Source organism: Pholis gunnellus (assembly GCF_910591455.1).
Source record: "Pholis gunnellus genome assembly, chromosome: 10".
Lineage (NCBI taxonomy): Eukaryota > Metazoa > Chordata > Actinopteri > Perciformes > Pholidae > Pholis > Pholis gunnellus.
The window spans coordinates 25163939-25183545 of NC_136537.1; the positions used below are offsets into that span (position 1 = coordinate 25163939).

The window sequence follows — 19607 nt, forward strand, 5'->3', positions numbered from 1 at the left end:
TTTGTCAGAGCGCGTTTCAAGCGGCGGCGGAGGAGAAGAGGGGGGGGGGGGGGGGGGGGGGGGGGGTCTTTCAGGCTGCGACTGGGGTGGGGATGATATCTGAAGGGTGACATGTCGGGAGAGGAAGCAGAGAGTGAATCTATTACCGCCAACGCCAAAACGAAAGAAGGGATTTCATTGTCGGATCCCTCCGAAGAGACTTTCTCGGGGGCGATGCAGAGCAGCAGAGGATGAACGGAGACGATGCAGGCGGAGGACGACACGAGCGGCAATCAGCGCGGTCGAGTCCCCAAAAAACCGAATTGCCTCCCCTGACGCCGCGTACATATACATCCTAACTTATGAAACAAGTGAAAGGCACTATGGGAAATGCTGCAATTGAATAAAAAAAACCCATTTACAGTCAGAGAGAGAGATCTGAGAGGTTTAACTCTTCATCTTCAGGAGGAAACGTCTGATCTGAGAACAGCACGTATTTATATCATATGTTTCTACTTTATTGTTCCTCTGGTTCCACATCTGATCCCTCAGGGTGTTCTACAGATTATGAAGACAAATATGAGTAAATCTGCCTCAAGAAGCCTGCAGGACTTCAGATTAACACCAATCACACCTTAAAGTTCTGCTCAATACTACAGTTAGAGTAGTACTTTGATTAACAGCTGTAGGCCTACTGATAGTAATAGTAGTACTTTCATTAACAGCTGTAGGCCTACTGATAGTAATAGTAGTACTTGCAGTATTCAGATCTAACTGTTGTTTCAAAATAAAAGCATGTTCAGAGTTAGTGTGCCTCTTTCTCAGATTTCTCACCAAAAGATTTAAAGAAAACAAGACGGCTGGTTTGATCCCCAGACCGACGGGGGTGAGTGAGTTGCAGGTCTGAGAGTGGACATGTCTTCTGGTCTCCTGAAGGACTACAGACCCGTCCACAAACTGGTCCTGGAGGACCCACCAGGCCTGGAATAATCTAATGTGGACTTCTTAAGAATGAAGGTTACTAATGTGACTTAGTTCTGTTTGCTTGTACTTTGGGGTCATGAAGAAGTGGACTGTTATAATTACTGTTTAACATAAAATACTTTTAAAAAATGTTGAGGAAAAAACGTCACAACGTCAAAGCTTGTTTCTCTCAAAGGGAAGACGCCATGTTTAGTTTCTCATTTTGATAAATTACATTTAGACGCATTCGTCGCACACCTGAATTAAATAATAAAACGAGGGGGGGGGGGGTGATCTCTTCTGTTCGTCGTCATCATCACGGGAAACAAAGACAGAGGCTTTTAATGAACCCCCCCCCCCCCCCCCCCCCCCTCCCATTACTTCCTCTTATTAAAATCTCGCCGCTCTTTGACCCCAGCGCCCCATTGGCTGCCTGCAGGGCCCCGTACGGCCTCCCAGCCAATCGATACCCGGCTGCCTCCCTGCAAAGAGCCCGAGTAATTGGAGAGCGGCGGCTGGCAGCGCGAACCCTGACCCCCCCCACCCCCCCCCCACCCCCCCTCACGCATTACACCGCCCATATGAAGACAGATTGCCTGATTTAGTGTAAACATATGCTGCAATTCCAGGCATCAGTGCCACTTTCTCCATCGTAATTTGTATTGATTTTTCTCTCTCTCTCTCTGTCTTTTTTTTCTTCTCCTGTGCGGCCGATGTTTTCTCCTGCTGTCTGATGTTTTTTTATAAATCAGAAAAGGAGGAGAGGGAGATAATTCAGAGGTGAGAGGAGAGGAGGGGGATTCTTTATACATTTAATCAAGTATTTATCGCTCTCTCTCTCTCTCTCTCTCCCCGTTTGTTTTCTCTCTCTCCTCTCTGTGAAAGTGATCAAACGGTTGGTTGGCGTCCTGCTGATCGGAGCGCTCTGTTATTAGGCGACTAAGTGACTGAGGAGAGGAAGAGGAGGGGGGGAGACGGGAGAAGAAAGGGGAGGCGAGGTTACGTGTTAAACTAATTTCTTGACGGCAGATTTGCAGCATCAGAGGAGACGAGCAGACGCAGCGAACAGCAGGTCAGAGCTGTGAATATTTACACATTTATGAGGCGTTCACTTCCTCCAGATACTAAAACCGTGTGAACATCTGCAGACTGACTGATGATCGGGACGGTCCCGCTTGATTAATAATGTTCAAATAATCAGAACGGTCGCTCTTAACGGGAGCTTTAACAGTCAAATAAAAGCCAGTGTCACATATACTGTATATATATATATATATATATATATGTATATATATACATATATACAGTAAAATTAAACCAGAAGGCAATATAAAATAATACGACGAGAAGACAGTAAAAGGGAATAATATGAGTAAAATATTCAGTTTACATAAAACTGTAAAGGCAGCAGAGGAAGTACTACAGAAGAATGTAGTACTGAGAGAGCAGTGGGTGTGTACTAGTACTAGTCACAGTAACATACTTACTGCAGTAACAGCTGTACTTGCAGAAATAGTAGTACTTGCAGTAGTAGGCCTACTTACAGTAATAGTAGACCCATTCACAGTGATAGTAGTACTCGCATTAACAGTAGTACTTGCAGTAATAAAGTAAAGCGGTATGTAAAATCAATAAAGTACAAAGTATCTACTACTAGTGACTACAAGCAATACTTAGTACTAAGTACTATGATACTTTGTACTTAGTATCATATTAGTACAAAGTATCGTATTTGTATTCAGTGTTTAAACGGTTCACACGGACCCTCGGCTCGGACCACTTTCCCAGGAGGCTTTGCTGTTCAGACTCATTAACAAAAGGCCTCGCTGACCAATCACAGCGCCGGCCCGACAGCCTGTTCCCATGGTAACGCCTGGCTTCCCTCAACACGTGAACTCTTTTGGTCTCACAGCGAAGGTGTGAGAGGTGTAGTCGGGGTCACGGCAACAACAACAACGTCATCACAGTGTCAGAGTGAGACGACACAGACCTGGAACCAGCAACACGTCTGGACCTGAACCCAGATACCCTGAAACCCAGGACCCTGAAACCCAGGACCCTGAAACCCAGGACCCTGAAACCCAGAACCCTGAAACCCAGGACCCTGAAACCCAGATACCCTGAAACCCAGGACCCTGAAACCCAGGACCCTGAAACCCAGATACCCTGAGACCCAGATACCCTGAAACCCAGGACCCTGAAACCCAGGACCCCCTGAAACCCAGATACCCTGAAACCCAGATACCCTGAGACCCAGGACCCTGAAACCCAGATACCCTGAGACCCAGATACCCTGAAACCCAGGACCCTGAAACCCAGGACCCCCTGAAACCCAGATACCCTGAAACCCAGACACCCTGAAACCCAGACACCCTGAAACCCAGATACCCTGAGACCCAGGACCCTGAAACCCAGATACCCTGAAGGATCAGTAACACCGGGTGATCCAGGTTCTTTGAATTAAGGTTTACTGTGTCCTAATACTATAAAACACACACGCTCACAGTGTTTGCTTTGGCTTTTAGTTCTCAAGAAATTATTTTTCTTTCTAATTTATTTTGTGCTGAAGCAGAAATCAACAGCAGAGATGAAAAAACAACAAACTGCCAACTTTAAGTCTGAAATCCTCCCAAAGATTCTTCACTTTGTTGCAGTATTTTCTGTGTTTCTCTGAGACGCACTGCATTGTGGGACAACAGTTGTCCCCAATGGTTTCAAAAAGAAGGTGACGGCGTCCCACAAGGTTCAATACGAGGTCCTCTTAAATCATTTCCTGATTGTTTTTAAACTGAGATCCGTTTTCCTGACGATACAAATCATCACTGCAAAAAAGATTTCCAGCATCTAAAATCTGAAAATTGTCATTTCCTCGTCTGTGCGTCTACATTGATAATTTGAAGGGGACATAAACGGCCCCTAATACTGCTACAGACACCAAGTTTGTAATAATGTAAATATATGAATTGCGATACTTCATCAGTGACTATAAGCTCAATCTCAACAGCTGTACCTCCTTCAGTAGAGATGGAGACTGAACACACATTTACTGAAATGAAAATCTTTAAGATCGTCCACTTCAAAGCACTAAATAAAACGTGTTTTTGACAGAGGGTCCCTCCACCAGTACGGGCCCTAAAGATCTAGCAGCACCTCCCTGAAGCTGCTTGTCATTTCAACACATTTTAAATTAAATTACCTCAAACCAGCCGACACGCAGTCAGCCCGGAGCTCCTCGTGGTCCCGCGGCAGCTGCTCACCAATCTCAGAAATTAATTCGGTGCATAAAAAACTTGATATAGTAGAAATGATATCGTTCCCTTAACATTTCAAGAGTTTTTGTCTTTTTTCTCTTTCCTGTCCTGACAAGAGAATCGGAGATGAAGTGAGGCTGAACCTTCCTCTTCCTCTTCCTCTTCCTCAGTCCGTGATGCATTTGTGCGTCGGCTGATACCAGATCAGAGGATCAGAGGTCTGGAGGGAGGACGCTGGATTACTGGAACATCTCTGCAGGCTCATTACCCACAATTCCTTGGGCCCTGCATGCTTCAGAGGAGCATGTATACATCCACTAAGCCTCTGTTTACACCCTCCTCCTCCTCGCAACTCTTTACATTTATCTATCGCTCGCTATTTTTCATTTGCTGCTTTCTCACCGGCCGCCGGGCCTCTGAGTGGGAATCTTTTGTTTTTTTTCTTTGTACATATTTACCCAGCCGGAGATGAAATATGCACTTTGGGAGGAGGGGAAGGGGGGGGGGGGGGGAGATCCCCGCTCACCTTTACCTTTTCTTATTGTTTCGCGGTGATGGTCTTGTTGAAGGCGCAGTCATGTCCCCGATGAGCTGCATAGATTTGACTTTTATCTGCAGCAGCTCTGCGTGGCTTCCTCCTGTATTACACTTATCATCTCAAATAGACTCCCGTGTTTTCCGTACGAAGCAGGCGGCTCGAGTGGCGACTCCCCCGACTCCCCCGATGCGTCTCCATCCCGTGTGCTGCAATTTCCCATCTTTTCTCCCCCCCGGCTGTATGATTGATGCCGGGTCGGAGCGGCGTTTGGCCTCGCTGCCCAAAGATCGCCACCGCTGATGATGCCTCACTTCCTTCAGGGCTTGTAGGGGTGAGGAGGGGGGAGGATGGGGGGGGAGGGTGTTGACAGACAGCTACATGCTGAGCCTTAAGTGGACGGGCTGATTTGTTTTCCTGCTTGTCAAGTGGCCAACTGGCGTCAGCTGCAGGCCGAGGCTGTTGACAAGCAGCCATAACACCCTGGATGCATCCTTTCACCGGCTTATTGATCCGCTGTTTTATTCCTCCCAACTTTCAATTCATCACTCGGGTCATCAGAGAGAGAGGAGGCCGACACAAACAACAACAACAGCAACAGACGGGGACGCTACGTTGGGTTTGTTAACCGCAGATGTATCGCTACCTTCACCACAGAGCTGAAATTTAAAGAAACGATCCGGTGTTATTCTTTTCATGTTCAGACCATAGACCGCGACGTCACCCATTGGTTTGTGGACTGATGTTTTGAAGCCCTGTTGGGATTTTTTGCAACCGAAAAACAGAAGTGACCATATTTGGAATGCAGACGTAGAGACCTGTCAATCACCGTGTAGCCCCGCCCCTAAAGCATCCCCTGCTTTATGGTCTGTTTGACTCTAAATGGACCATCATTTACTAAATGAACATCATGCTGTATTGAAGAAGACTTGAAACTAGAGATTGAGACCATAAACTCATGTTTACAATGTTTACTGAGGTAATAAATCAAGAGAGAAGTAGAGTCATTTTCTCATAGACTTCTATACAACCAGAGGAGTCGCCCCCTGGTGGACATTAGAGAGAATGCAGCTTTAAGACATTCAAATACTGGTTTAAGTCAAAGACCGGCTTTGTAGTGAAGATACAAGGTGTCAGGTCTCTGTTTATAAAACAAAATGTAATTTTCAGCATTTATAACAACGACTTACACACAGAACCTTTTCTGTTTGGAGGAACTTTGTGTCTCGAACACTCCTGAAACCAAACCTCCTCCCTCAGTCATTCAGCTCTGGTTTTTGGGCAGAGCGACTGTAAAACCCGGACGAGCGTCTCGCGGCTCCCGGGAACCGGAGCGACAGTAGAAACACCCACTCCCCTTCTGCTTCCTCCTCCGGGAGCCGCCGACTGACGCAACAACCTCAGTGATTAGAGCGAAACATCCGCCCAGATCCAGCGTGTTAATCAGAGGATAATTACCTGCTCCTGATTAGAGCCCTGCGACACGGAGAGAGTGCCTCAAAGAAATAGGCCCCCCCACCTGAGTAGCATTTCTTTCTTTTTTTTCTGGAGTCGCGGCCCAAAAATTGCCCCTGCAGAAACAGCTAATTACCCGACATTAGTTCCCCCGCAAGTCCCCCGTCCTCCTAAGTGGAGCGGTGCCGCCGTGCTCTTTGATATATGAAATGTGGTGCGTCTCTGCTGAGAGGGATTCCCCCGACGGAGAGCACACTTCTGCTGTCTATTAAAAGACGAGACGAGAGATCAAAAAGACGCTCGGAGGTTCTTTTCGTGAACAGAAACGCGTCGGCGCTGCAGGTTGAGCCGAGGTCACCGCAGGTCAGCTAGAAGAACCCGAGGAACCCGAACCGCTTCAGAACACCCAACGTTCTGTCGTGTGATTGTGGCTCCTCGTGTTTGTTATCAACACTTAGAACCTTAAACGCTCTGAATGTGACTCTGACACTGAAAGAGAAACTAAAGTTTGTCACTTCTGTATTTTCTGTGTGATGGTTTTGCATCTCTGTGGTCATTGTGCATCTGTAGCTGTTTTGCATCTTTGTGTGGTCGTGTTGTGTACACGGTGGATGTTGCGACTCTTGTGGTCGTTCTTTGCGTATCTGCGTCCCTTTGTGGTTGTATATAGTTTGTTTCTGATCATGTTTCTCTTTTGGAGTCATTAAAATAAAGAAATGAATATATATAGGCTAATTTATGCTCATTTGTTTATTTATGTATTATGATACCTTTGAAACCTTTAAGGCTTCTGAGCTGCCCGTCAATCACAGTTTAAAGTTCATGAAATTTCCATGAGCATCGATTGCAGCAGAGACGGTTGGAGGAGGGGGGAGGAGGGAGGAGGGGGGAGGAGGGGGGAGGAGGGGGGAGGGGGGGTGTTAGTGACTCCATTGATTGATCGAGTGTCTCTCTGAGTCTCACTCGTCTCTGCTGTGAACACGTTGACGTGCTGCGAGGCGTCTGTGTGTTAAAGGTCTGACGCCTTAAAGTCACAGGTGATACTTTAAATAAAGTTTCTTCAAAACACGCTGTGAGTGTTCAGATGTTCGGATATTGAGATGTTGAGATGTTGAGATGTTCGGATGTTGAGATGTTCGGATGTTCGGATGTTGAGATGTTGAGATGTTCGGATGTTCGGATGTTGAGATGTGAGCTTTCAACACTACAGCTTGAGACAAAAGGACGTTTTGACATCGTCGATAAAAAGTCAAAGTTTAGTAATATAAACGGTGAGATGTTTATTTGATCTGTTTCCTGTTTTTCAGAGTTCAGCTGCCTAAATAAACATTCCGTGTTACTTAATAATTCTAAATATTTTGCTTTTAACAATAATTTGTGTCTCGGATTTTACAATAAAACAAGTTCAATGACCTCATTAAAAACTTCTCCTCCATTTCTAAATGTTATGTATTTGAAACAAACTAAATGTGAGCGATGGAGCCAACAACACCAAATGAATCTGTGTGTTCAGGAGCATCTATAAAATCATATAATATCCTTTAAACACTTGTTTTCTGCTCATTTTGGGCCTAAAACTCTACTTTGCTTTACACAGATATTAACGTCTGGAGCGTGAAGTTATTTAAAGGAATGAATGAACAGCCTCCATCAGCACCTCTGTGTGAAAACATCACACATCTGGATCTCACCTGAACAATGAACGCTTTCTTTGTTTCAGAGCCAAACGAAGAAACGCACATTTAGAAGTTTATCAGGATGAAACGTGTCGTTTTTTTTAACCCAATAAAAACGGTGAAACGTTCTCGGTCATCGTTAAAGAACCGTTAAAGAACCGTTAAAGAACCAAACACGATGAGTGTTTCTTTGTTTCCTCTCTGAAGGTACAGAATCTGATCCGCAGACAGTTACACATAATTGCCTCCATGTGTTACCGTGACAGTAATTAAACAATAAAAATTCAGAAGTCAATTAGTGAAGGCTGCTTCACATGAGAGGGAGGGAGGGGGGAGGGGGGGAGGGGGAGGGGGGGGGGGAGGGAGGAGGAAACTTCTTCTTCTTCTCTAGAAATCTTTACAGCGGCTCAGAATCTGAGGTTTAACTTTGAGTGTTTCAGTTTCATGTTCACAAGACCTTTAGCAGACCTTTATGGAACAATCTGCTAATGCCTTCCATGTGTGTGTGTGTGTGTGTGTGTGTGTGTGTGTGTGTGTGTGTGTGTGTGTGTGTGTGTGTGTGTGTGTGTGTGTGTGTGTGTGTGTGTGTGGAGAACAAAACGTACAGAGTGCTTCATTGTATTTCCTGACGGCGTTGAGGCCGAGCAGTGAAACATAAAATGTGACTTTACGAACAGTTACACTGTTTATAGTTACAGACACTAATGTGTCCTTTTGAGCCGTTCTGAGCCTCTTCGTGGTCGTATTTAACATCTTTCTGGTCAATTTACATTAATTAAAGCTGTGATTTTGCATCAATTTGTCATAATTCTGCTCCTTTCTGAATCTTTATGATACGATATCCCTGAAGTGGACGGAGGAAGAGGAGGAAGAGGAGGAAGAGGAGGAAGAGGAGGATAATCAGCAGACAATCTGATCTTTCCCCCACAGACCAAACACTGAATCCACTTTGGTTCTTTTATCCAAACGTTTAGGCGTCGGCGTCGAGTGGAGTTTATTTGTAGAGCTCCTTAATCTCAGTGACCGTCCCAGAGGGAGCAGAACACCCACAATGCAACACCAAACAACGACATCATCTCATTTCATCTGTTACCATGGAGACGTGAGACGGAGTCTCAGAGAACAACAAAACGAGTAAAAAGAAGTGAGACGAATGTTTTACCTCATGAACTGACCTTTGACCTCCAGCAGAGCTTCTCTGTGGTTTCTCTTTGAGGTCGTTTTGCCGAGTCATTTAACATCTTTTTTTGGGGTCGTTTTTTGTCTCTTTGAGGCCATTTTGTATCTTTTCGGGGTCCTTTAAAGTCTCTGAGCTACTGTTATGAGTCTCTTTGTGGTAGTTTTGTGTCTCTTTGTGGTAGTTTTGTGTCTCTTTGTGGTAGTTTTATGTCTCTTTGTGGTAGTTTTGAGTCTTTGTGGTAGTTTTGTGTCTCTTTGTGGTAGTTTTGTGTCTCTTTGTGGTAGTTTTGAGTCTTTGTGGTAGTTTTGAATCCTTTTAAGTATTTCTGTGTTGTTTCTAGTCAATGTGTGTGAGCAGGTGTCATCCCTCAGATGAATGATGTGCTATTCATAATTCATAATTCATGCTCTGAATGAATTGTATTATTGTATTATTGTATTGTTGTTAATTGAGTGTAAAGAAACAGTTTGAGGCCGGTCTGTTCTTGTTTCCATGGTGATCATGTCGTCCACGTGTCGTCGTTTTGAATCCTCGTCTGACATGATGTCATCCGTCTTCACCGTCGACTCACAGTTCAGCCACACCTCCTCTCTGGGGGGGTTCAGGCATGTCGAGGCCTGCCAGAGGAAACCCCCCGAGGACCCCCCCCCCCACACTACACACCAGTGCTCCTTGAACACAGTGTGAAAGCCGAGCCTCCTTCAGGGGGAAGCAGAACCATCATTTTGGGGTAAATGATGAGGACCTACGCTCCGTGTTCTCCACAGTATTCATAATAAACGTGAGTGAACACACATGCAGAGGAAACGAACAGCTGACTGCACCAGTTAGAAGTTTCACACAGACGAGCTCCAGTGAGGCTCAGACTGGAACAGAGACGAGTCGATAATCTGCTGCAAACATGATCTCCATATTAGGAATCAATATTTTCCCTTCTGTCTGTTTTCTAAACCAGGAACCACACCGTCTTTCCTCGTCCTTCTCCTTCCCTCGTAAACACTCTCCTCTTTCTTTTCCTCCTCCTCCTCCTCCTCCTCCTCCTCCTCCTCCTCCTCTCTTTTCTCCATTTGTAAGAATCTCACTTTAATCTCATCCTCTCCTCCTCCTCCTCCTCTTCTTGTCGTCTGAATCTCTGACTTCCATCATCTCAGTTTCTCTCTCCTCTCTCTCCCCCCTCCTCCCCCTTGTTCTCCCCCTCCTCCTGCAGCTCCCCCGGTGCAGCTGCAGGAGGAGGGGGGAGGTGTTCGGGGTTGAAATTAATGAGAGGAGCCTGGAGGTATTGACTTTCCTGGGAAAACACAGCTCTCTAAAAATCAGTGGCCAAGCGCCGCAATAACTCAGCACCCATCGATCCCTCAATACCCCCCCATCCTCACCCTCACCCATCCTCCCCCATCCTCCCCCCTGCAGGCCGCATTGATCCGTGCATTACAAGCTCTGAGGCCGGCGGTGTGGACCCAGCAGCACCGCCCGGCTCTTCAACACCAGCAGGGTGATGAAACCCGCAGAGCCGAAAAACTACAAACCCGGAGCACCACCGAACTACAGAATAATAAAGATACAAAGCTAGTTATTGGACAAATAAGAAAACTACAGAACCGACGAAAAAACTACAAACCTGCACAACAAAGAACTACAAAAAGACTACAAACCTGGAGAACCAAGAAACTACAAAAGACTACAAAACCACAAGTTTAAATAAATACATGTAAACCTACAAAACTTCAAATGAAACAAACTGAACTTAAACACAAAACTACATGTACAGATAAAAACCAGTAGATGGAATGTTGTTTTAACTGAGTATGAGTACTGTGTGTACTTGTACATGTACTTTAAGGTATAATATATACTCCAGGTTACAGACATCGTGTCTCAGGACTCAGCTCCTCTCTCCTCTCTCCTCTCTCCTCTCTCCTTTCTCCTCTCTCTCCTCTTTCCTCTCTCCTCTTTCCTCTCTCCTCTCTCCTCTTTCCTCTTTCCTGTTTCCTCTTTCCTCTCTCCTCTCTCCTCTCTGCCTTCTTGTCATTCTGCCGACGCTTTCTTGCCTTTGGCCAATTTTTCTGAGCGAAGCCGGCGGATCAAATCCTGAAGCTGCTTTAAGCTACAGAGAGGAAGAGAGCAAGGGATTCTGGGAAAACACTCGGATCTCACTGCTCGTCCCTTCACCTTCGGCTGCACTTCCTCTGGAGGAGACGGGGGGAGATTTGTAACCACTGCAGCTGAGCTGATGCTCACATCATGCTCCCTCCTTAAGACACACAGAGACCCCTGGAAAATATTTCTCAGTGACCACAGGAACCTCCAGAGGAACCGCCAGAGGAACCTCCAGAGGAACCTCCAGAGGAACCTCTGGAACCTGTGAAGGACCCCCACCAATTCCTAAAGGTCCTCTGTTAACTCCTCACCGTCATCGCCTCATTAAGACCACTTGAAACTATACAAGGTGCCTCCAACCTGCTGAATAACTGGCAATCCTCTGAAATATATAAAGATGTAAATATATATATATATATATATATATATATATATATATATATATATCTTTAGGCTCTATGCAGTCGATTCAGTGTTTAGATTGAAGAGGTTTAAACTGTGATTTGTTGCTCTATAATATGTTCGGATGATATATATATATATATATATATATATGTATACATATATATATATATATACATATATATATATATATATATATGTATATATATATATATGTATATATATATATATATATATATACATATATATATATATTATGATCCAGACTGGACTGAAATAAAACAGGCTGGACTCTGATGAAGCAGAGAAACTCCTGAAGGAAATGACATCAGCCTTCTCCTCTTCTTCTTCTTCTTCCTCTTCAATTATTCTCATCTCGCTCATTTCCTATTTAAAAAAAAAGCTCATTTCACATTCATGAACACAACGCGCTGTTGGCACGACGGGGAGCGGTGAACTGCACACAATATGGCCGCCTTCTCTGGCAGGAGGAGCGGGGAGAAGGAGAAGAAGGAGCAGAAGAAGAAGAAGAAGAAGAAGACTTGGGAGGGTTACAAGAAAACCGAACGACATTCCGACGCGGCCACCTGTCGGGGTTCAGACGCACGGTGCCTTCAGGGACGCCGCGGTTTTAGTTTTTGTTGTTGTTTCCTATCAATCAAACCTGAGTCAGATGTTCACGTTTCTTCATTGGATTTGTGGAACGTGTCTGCTGATGTCGACAAAAACACCAAGTCTGTGTCTTAAAGGGGCAGAGCACCTTTCTCATGTTGTAGAGCTGGTCTCAAGGAATATTTAGCTTTTAGACTCTTTTCGTCCTATAAACATGTTTGTATGATATATTTACACATTATTGTAATTTGAACTAGAAGCATTACTTGTTATAACATATTGTTTTGTATTGATAACTGGACATCTGTCTCGTTATAAGTTAGAAATGATCAAGAGCAGCATCTTCAATCTACTCGTTCATTTAAATGTTATCTTCTTCTTCCTTTACGAGCTTTTCTAACGACATTTCAAATGAATAAATAATAAATATTCTAGATATTCTTTAGTGGAAACTTGCTGCCAGTGACAGCATCACGTCTGATGTTATTGTGTTATAAGCGTGTTGTTACTGTGGTGCATTGAACGCGTCACATAACGCTGACATTTAAACGACAACAAACAAAGATGTAAAATATCTGTTCCATTATGAACTGACATGAAAGCAAAGCTATGGAAGCCTGGAAGGACAAATTCATTCAAATCTACAAAATGAAGAAATTCAAAAAAGAAATTTTTTTTTTGTTGGTTTTTAGAAAACCAGCAAAAACTAATTTAATTTCCACATTTAAGAAATATTTTTGGTACATTTTTCCATTTGAGAATTCCAGGTTTCCCACATTTTGCAGGACGTCTGGGATCCTAAAAGACAACCCGACTGGAAAACTTCTATTCACGCTTTCATTTCTCCGCTCCTCGTTTCTGACGACAGAAGATGTGACGTGTGATTTGGATTGAGACGCGTCGGACTGGTCCTTTAAACTCCTGCTGCATGTTTCACTGAGGACACCGAGATAACAAACAGGCTCCATTCACAACACACCTCCACGTCAAAAAGAAGAAGCTCTTGTCAGTCGTATCTGTAAATGGAATCACAGATTAGCATTGCAAAAGGAGGCCGTCCATTGTGAGGGTCTCGTCTCGTCCCTCTTTCCTCCAACAAAGACCCCGAGAGCGGCGATAAACCGGTGTTAAACAGAACGCCTGAACACGACGCGGTGACATTTACTTATCGCGCTAAACAGCCTTCCATCTGACCTTTCTGCTACTTTGAATGACATCTGGATATTCTGACGGAATAATCGGGACAATAATAAAAAAAAAGATTGAAAAGAGAGAGAGAGAGATAAAGGAAGTCGACCGGACGGTTTTGACTACAGGACGGTTTGACAATGAGGCTTGAAGGACGAGTCGGGAGAGAAGAGGAGGATTGACACGCCGGGAGGAAGATGTTTACTGAGAATAACAAAAGATGATCCTGGTCTCAGAACCTTAAACCTTCGCTTTAAGCTCGTCTTCAAGCCCACGGAGCTTCGGTCCAACATGATGAACTTCACTTTATATTCTATATCTCAGAGTTTCAGGTTGGAACGTAGAATATTTCCATCTGATGCCGAGGTGCAGAAACAGAAAGAGGAAGGTGGTTGTTTTGTAACTTAAATGCAGCTTAAGGGGAAATTTAAAGGTGGAAATCAGGGTTTACGAGCTGAGGATGGAGACCAACAAACCTTTAAACATTCACGTGATAATAAATCCCTTTTGGAAGACATTTCTATTTGTCTTGGTGGAGCTTTTGGGGGAGAAAAGTTGCTTCAAACCTTTTTTTTTCCATACAAAACAGTTTGGTTAGTAAACAGGAGTTTGGTTTGTGATGAGTGAGGTGAGCCTCTGAAGAACCAGAAGTCCAGAACGTTCCTGACAACAACAAACATTTTGCTTTTGTCACAAACGTACAACCAACAGCCTCGAGTCATCGTCCCCTATGACATCATAAGACGCTGACATCACGTGCATCAGACACCGGCACATGTCCGTCGGGTTCTTACCGGTGTAGACGAAGCGTCCCGGCGCTCCTTTGCAGAACTGTTTGGATTTGTAGGACAGCGTGACCTCCACGACCCCGGGGATGTGACGAGGGGGAGTCTGGACCCGGATGGCGTGAGGCGTGATCAGCTGGGGGGACGAAGAAAAGAGGAACAAAGCAGTTATTTACTTTGTTTTCCTGTTCAGAAAACAACAAGAACTAACAAGTTATGTGATAAAGATGTCAGCACACAAAAGCTGATGATCCACCACTTCCTGACACTTCGAGCTCTGAAGTACGATTTTCTCCCGTTCGGTGGCTGTTTCTCCCCCAATCAGCAGCGGCGTGGTCGTAAACCCGCTGTTCAACGCACGACCATTTACGTTTAAAATTAGACGTTTTTAACGGCATAACTCCGTCAACAAGCACTTGAGAACTTGAGCAAAGGTCGTGTGAACAAAGCGTCTAAAACGACGCCTCAACTGCTTTTAATATTTAAACCTCAACTCAGCCGACACCTGAACTTAAACTGTGACTCCTGAAGCTCGTACTTCTTCAGGACTGTGATGAAATCCTGCAGCATTTTCATTTCTTCTTCTTCATGTAACAAACTTTCTGTCGTCCTGTAATCTGGGTCAGCGTGCCGTGTGAGTCTGAGTGTTCAGAGGGATTCTGGGCTTTGGAGTCCGTCTGCTGACGCTGATCAAAGCAAAGATCTCCGTCGTCACCCCCCCCCTCCCCCCCCCCACTGCCAGGTGTTCTGCTCTTCTGGACCTGCTTCAATATTTCATGGCGCGCCGTATGCGTACAGCTCCTCCTGCACCTCAACGCCAGCTCCAAAAATCTACATATTTTTTGGGGGCATGCAGACCTGGAGGAGCTGCACACAGATACAGATGCAGGTGTTTCTACGAATGTGTGTGTGTGTGTGTGTGTGAGTGTGTTGATGAAGAAGATGGAGAGCGTGATGTACAGTATGTTGCAGCTGCTCTTGGAGCTCAGACTTGGGGTTTCTTTTGGTCTGTTTTGATTTCATTTGATGAATTAAATGCAAATATTGCAGCAACGTGAAATGCTGAAATGAATTTAAAATGTTCCGAACATCTCATATAGAATCACGTCTCTTCTTCCTCTCACCTCGCTCCAGACCAGCATGGTGCCGAAGACGACCTGCAGGCCGTCGAAGAAGTTGTCCCCGATGAGGATGACGGTGGCCCCGCCGGTCGTCCAGCCCTCGCTCGGGCTGATGGCTTTGATGCAGGGCGTGGCTGCTTCGGAAACACAGACCACACGACAGCAACATGAGCAACACGAGCAACACGAGCAACACGAGCAACACGAGCAACACGAGCAACACGAGCAACACGAGCAACACGAGCGACACGAGCAACATGAGCAACACAAGCAACATGAGCAACACAGCTGGAGAAATGACATCATGCAGAAATCGACTCTGGAAACGTGCAAATAAATGAGACATTTTCACCATTAAAAGATGATTTAATAAAGTTATTTTTACGTCTCTTTTTAGTTGAGCTGAAGGAGTTTTGTTGATAACAGCTAACAGATCTAATTCTGGTTGGTTGAGATTAAATAACACTGAGAAGTTTGTTTCACTTTAAACAGTTTGGTAAATCTTCACTACTTCCTGTTTCTACTTGTGTCTCATCAGTTCAATGTCTTGCAGGAATGTTTTTTGTAACAAAGCTTGTAATAGTTTCCTAAAACTAAGAGATTTTGGCGCAACATTTTAGAAATTTTAGAAATTTAGAAATTTTCAAGACACCTGGTGGTAACCTGAGCCGAGGAAGAACCGGTTATTTGGGAGCGGATCTGGATCACAGGGCGGATACAAAGTGTTACTTTTAATGGAAAACGGCTCTCGTTCTAGTTTGTGTCATGTTTCCTTTTTCCTGAGTTCACGGAGAGCTTTCAGTCCCGTTAGTCCACCACTAACACATGAGCAAAACGATTGGTTTTTCCAATAGCACAGCGATCAATAAGGGGCTCCACACGAACAGCGTCTCCGCGGCGACTAGACTGATGTCCAGTCGAAGTCAGACAGGCTGACGGAGGAAGACGAGACCGAGGCTCCGTCAGGTTTACAACCTTTTCCCGGATCGAGAGACGTTTTTATTTAGAGGGTGATTTGATATTCCAGTCAGAGCTCAGAGTTTCCTTTTGTTTACTATGAGATGTGATCGATAGCTGCGTTCAGAGGCTCTATTAAACACTGCTGTTACTATTGATCACCTCTGGTTGGGCGTGTTTTTATTTATTTATCTTTCATCATTTCGGTGGCTCAAAGAGTTCAAAGAGTCTGAAGTGACCAAAAGTTTCTGCCCCGCCCTAAAACCTACCCTGCTTTATGGTCTGTTTGACTCTAAATGGACCATCATTTACTAAATGAACATCATGCTGTATTGAAGAAGACTTGAAACTAGAGATTGAGACCATAAACTCATGTTTACAATGTTTACTGAGGTAATAAATCAAGAGAGAAGTAGAGTCATTTTCTCATAGACTTCTATACAACCAGAGGAGTCGCCCCCTGGTGGACATTAGAGAGAATGCAGCTTTAACACATGACTGATATCTTAAGTAAAGGGTCCTCGTTGCCCCCCGTCTGGTTCCAGCATCAACTTTTCAAAGTCACTCAGAGTTTTCCAGATGAAAGAAAACCCAGAAGCAGCAGCAGAGGGTCGAGGCTTTTCCCGCCCCGAGGAGTTGATTGTCATCTCCTTATTAATTTCCCCCTTTTGTCACAGCAGTAAACAAACAGTCCGATGGGTCTGAGGGGGGGGGGGGGGGGGGGGGGTAGCACAAAGGCGAGGAGCAGGCGGTGGAAAGTTTTCTCGAGGACACGGGGGGGTTTGAGGGTTGGTGTGACAAAAGGCGGGAGCAGATGTTGGGGGCTTTTTATCGGCTCTGGAAACATCCCAGTCTTGGATGAGATGAAAGGGCCCCGAGCTCTGAGATACGGGGTCCGTCTGGCAAACAACGGGGCCCCCTTTTTTGGGGGGGGGGGGGGCCCTGCAGGACACCGTACAGTACGACACCCTCAGAGAGGAAACGCTTCTCTCCATGAATGTTTAAGTGCTTTGTGTCTCAAGGTGTTCTCACAGGTGAGAAACAGGAACGGTGAATGACACATCGGTGTCAAATAGCGTTTGTTTTATCCCTTTGGACGTGCCAGACAGGTGGGGTTTGAAAGGAGAAAGAAGTTTGGGGCAATCACAGGAGGTCAGCTTACTCTTTGATCAACAACCTTATCCCCCCGCCGTGATAAACACCACCCGCCTGGTGCTGCAAGTAGGTTAAACCAAACGAGACAATTACATCATCTGCTCCTCGAAAAAGCCTCAAAACTTTAAAACGAGTCGAGGGACGCTGCAGCGGTGTTCGTTTGGGAGACGACACGACGGGGTTTTGAAGTCTGACTGGTGGCAAATAGTTCTAGGGTTGTTTCACTCTGTTGTACGTCCCAGAAGGGTGGGGTTTACCTCACAGGACTAAAACTGATGAGTTAACAAGAGTTTGTTTAGTTAACTTTTCTGTGAGGTTTCATCTGATACTTTCCGATGCCCTGATATTGTAAGCCCCACCCGTCTGGTGTTCCCAGCAGGTTAAAACAAGCGAAAAAGTTACGCCAACTCTCCATGAAAAGCCCCAAACTTTGTATTAGTTAAAGGAGACAGCGGAGTGAGGTGGTTCTGGGGGGTGAAAGATGGAGAACTCAAGAGATGCTTGATGTTTGGTACCAAATCGTTTTAAGGGCTTGTTTTGCTCAGCTGGACGTCCCAGAGGGGTGGGAAGTGTTTGGCTAGGACTGCAGGACAAGTGGCTGGAAGTTCAGACAGAAGTGTATAAAAGTCGGTTCAGTCTACTAAGATGTTGGTGGATGCCCTGACATGGTAAGCCCCACCCGGCTGGTGTTCAAAGTAGGTCAAAACAAGCAAACCAGTAACAACATCTCTCCTGAAAAAGCTTCAAACTTTAAAACAAGTCGAAGGGAAACTGCAGAAGTAGTCATTTGGGACGTGAGAGAAGGAAGACACGTTGATGTCTGACTGGTGGCAAAATGTTTGTTTTATTCCACGGTATGTCCCAGAGGGGTGGGGTTTACCTTACAGGAATCACAAGTAGTATATAAAAGTGAAAGTCAATGTTGTCAACTTTTCTGTGACTTTCAGTTCGAACAGATTGTTTCAAATTTACTGAAATGGTAAGCCCCACCCCTCTGGCATCCCAGGTAGGTTAAAACTAGCGAACCGTTTTCATCAGCTCTCCTGGAAATACCTCAAACTTTTACCTGAGTCAAGAGACACTGCAGAAGTAGAGACACTGGCTTGTTGATGTCAGATTGGTAATTGAACTTTTAAGCACTTGTTTTAACTCTCTGTAAGTACCAGACGGGCGGAGTTTACCAAACAGGATGATTCCATTAGAGTTGACAGTTTTAGACACACACAGGATGAATCTAAGAGTTAGTTTAGTTCCACTTTCCACTAATTGACATCTCACCTGAGATTTTCTAAAGTCTCTATATCATAAACTCCACCCGTCTGGTGTTCCAAGTACGACGAAACAAACAAGAGACTTTTTGTGTATAAGCCTTAAACTTTAAAGCGAGCTGAGGGGAAACTGCAGAGGAAGGTGGTTTGGAAAGTTGGACGATATATTGATCTGCTCATGCTTGATTGCTTTTTAGCAAAATAAAGTTTGTTTTACTCTCCTGTAGGTGCCAGATGGGTGGGGCTTTTTTTTTCACAAAGAACAAAACGAGCGCTCGGAGGTTCAGAAGAGAAATATATTAATTCAGTCTGCTTTTGTGTGGCCAACATTTGTTCTGGTGGCATTACTGGTGCAGGTTAAGCCCCGCCCATCTGGCACTCCAAGTGGGTCGAATCCAACGGGAGACTTATGTCATCGCTCCGGAGGGTTTTTATTAGAGAGGGGACAAAGTGCTGTTCAACTTTTTACAACTTCAGAAGAAAATGTTACCGCCGAAGCTCCGGCTCTCGGGGTCCAGTTTCATCGTGTGAAGTTTATACGCGAGTGATGCATTTTTTTATTTGGCTCTCGCTGCGGAACGCTGGAAGAACGGAGCGTTTGTTTGAGTTTTCTTTTTATGTGGTTGGTTTTTGGACTTTTGTGACTTTCGATATTTCTTTTGACTTATTAAATTATAAAATTATTAAAGATTCAGAATCAAACGCAACTCAAATATGACGAGTGTCTCGTTTTGGCTTCATATACAAAAAGTTTTCCGCTGATTATTAAAGGGTCATTACACTGATTTTACATCTAAAGTTTAATGTTAAATGTCTTCTGTTGCTAGACTCGAATGAAAGACACAACCCAGCTGCATTATGGGAGTTTTGGGACTGAAAGTCAGGATATCTCCAGCTTTGCTGCTCAAATTTGGACCGTTCTCGTTTTAATCTTTTTAAGTCTCAACTTTATGGACATTTGAACGCTAAAGTTTAAATGTTAA

At 44.7% G+C, this 19607-nt stretch overlaps 1 protein-coding gene across 1 annotated transcript in view; it reads right to left on the reverse strand.

Annotated features, from left to right (window-relative positions):
- LOC306702467 (transcription factor COE3) overlaps positions 1–19607 on the reverse strand; it is a gene marked incomplete at its 5' end in the record, with an annotated part of 125591 nt that overhangs the window by 24265 nt on the left and 81719 nt on the right. The window contains 2 exons of the mRNA XM_079168099.1: positions 14133–14259; positions 15248–15378. Coding sequence (XP_079024225.1) covers positions 14133–14259; positions 15248–15378 — 258 coding nt within the window. The remainder of the gene's footprint in view (positions 1–14132; positions 14260–15247; positions 15379–19607) is intronic.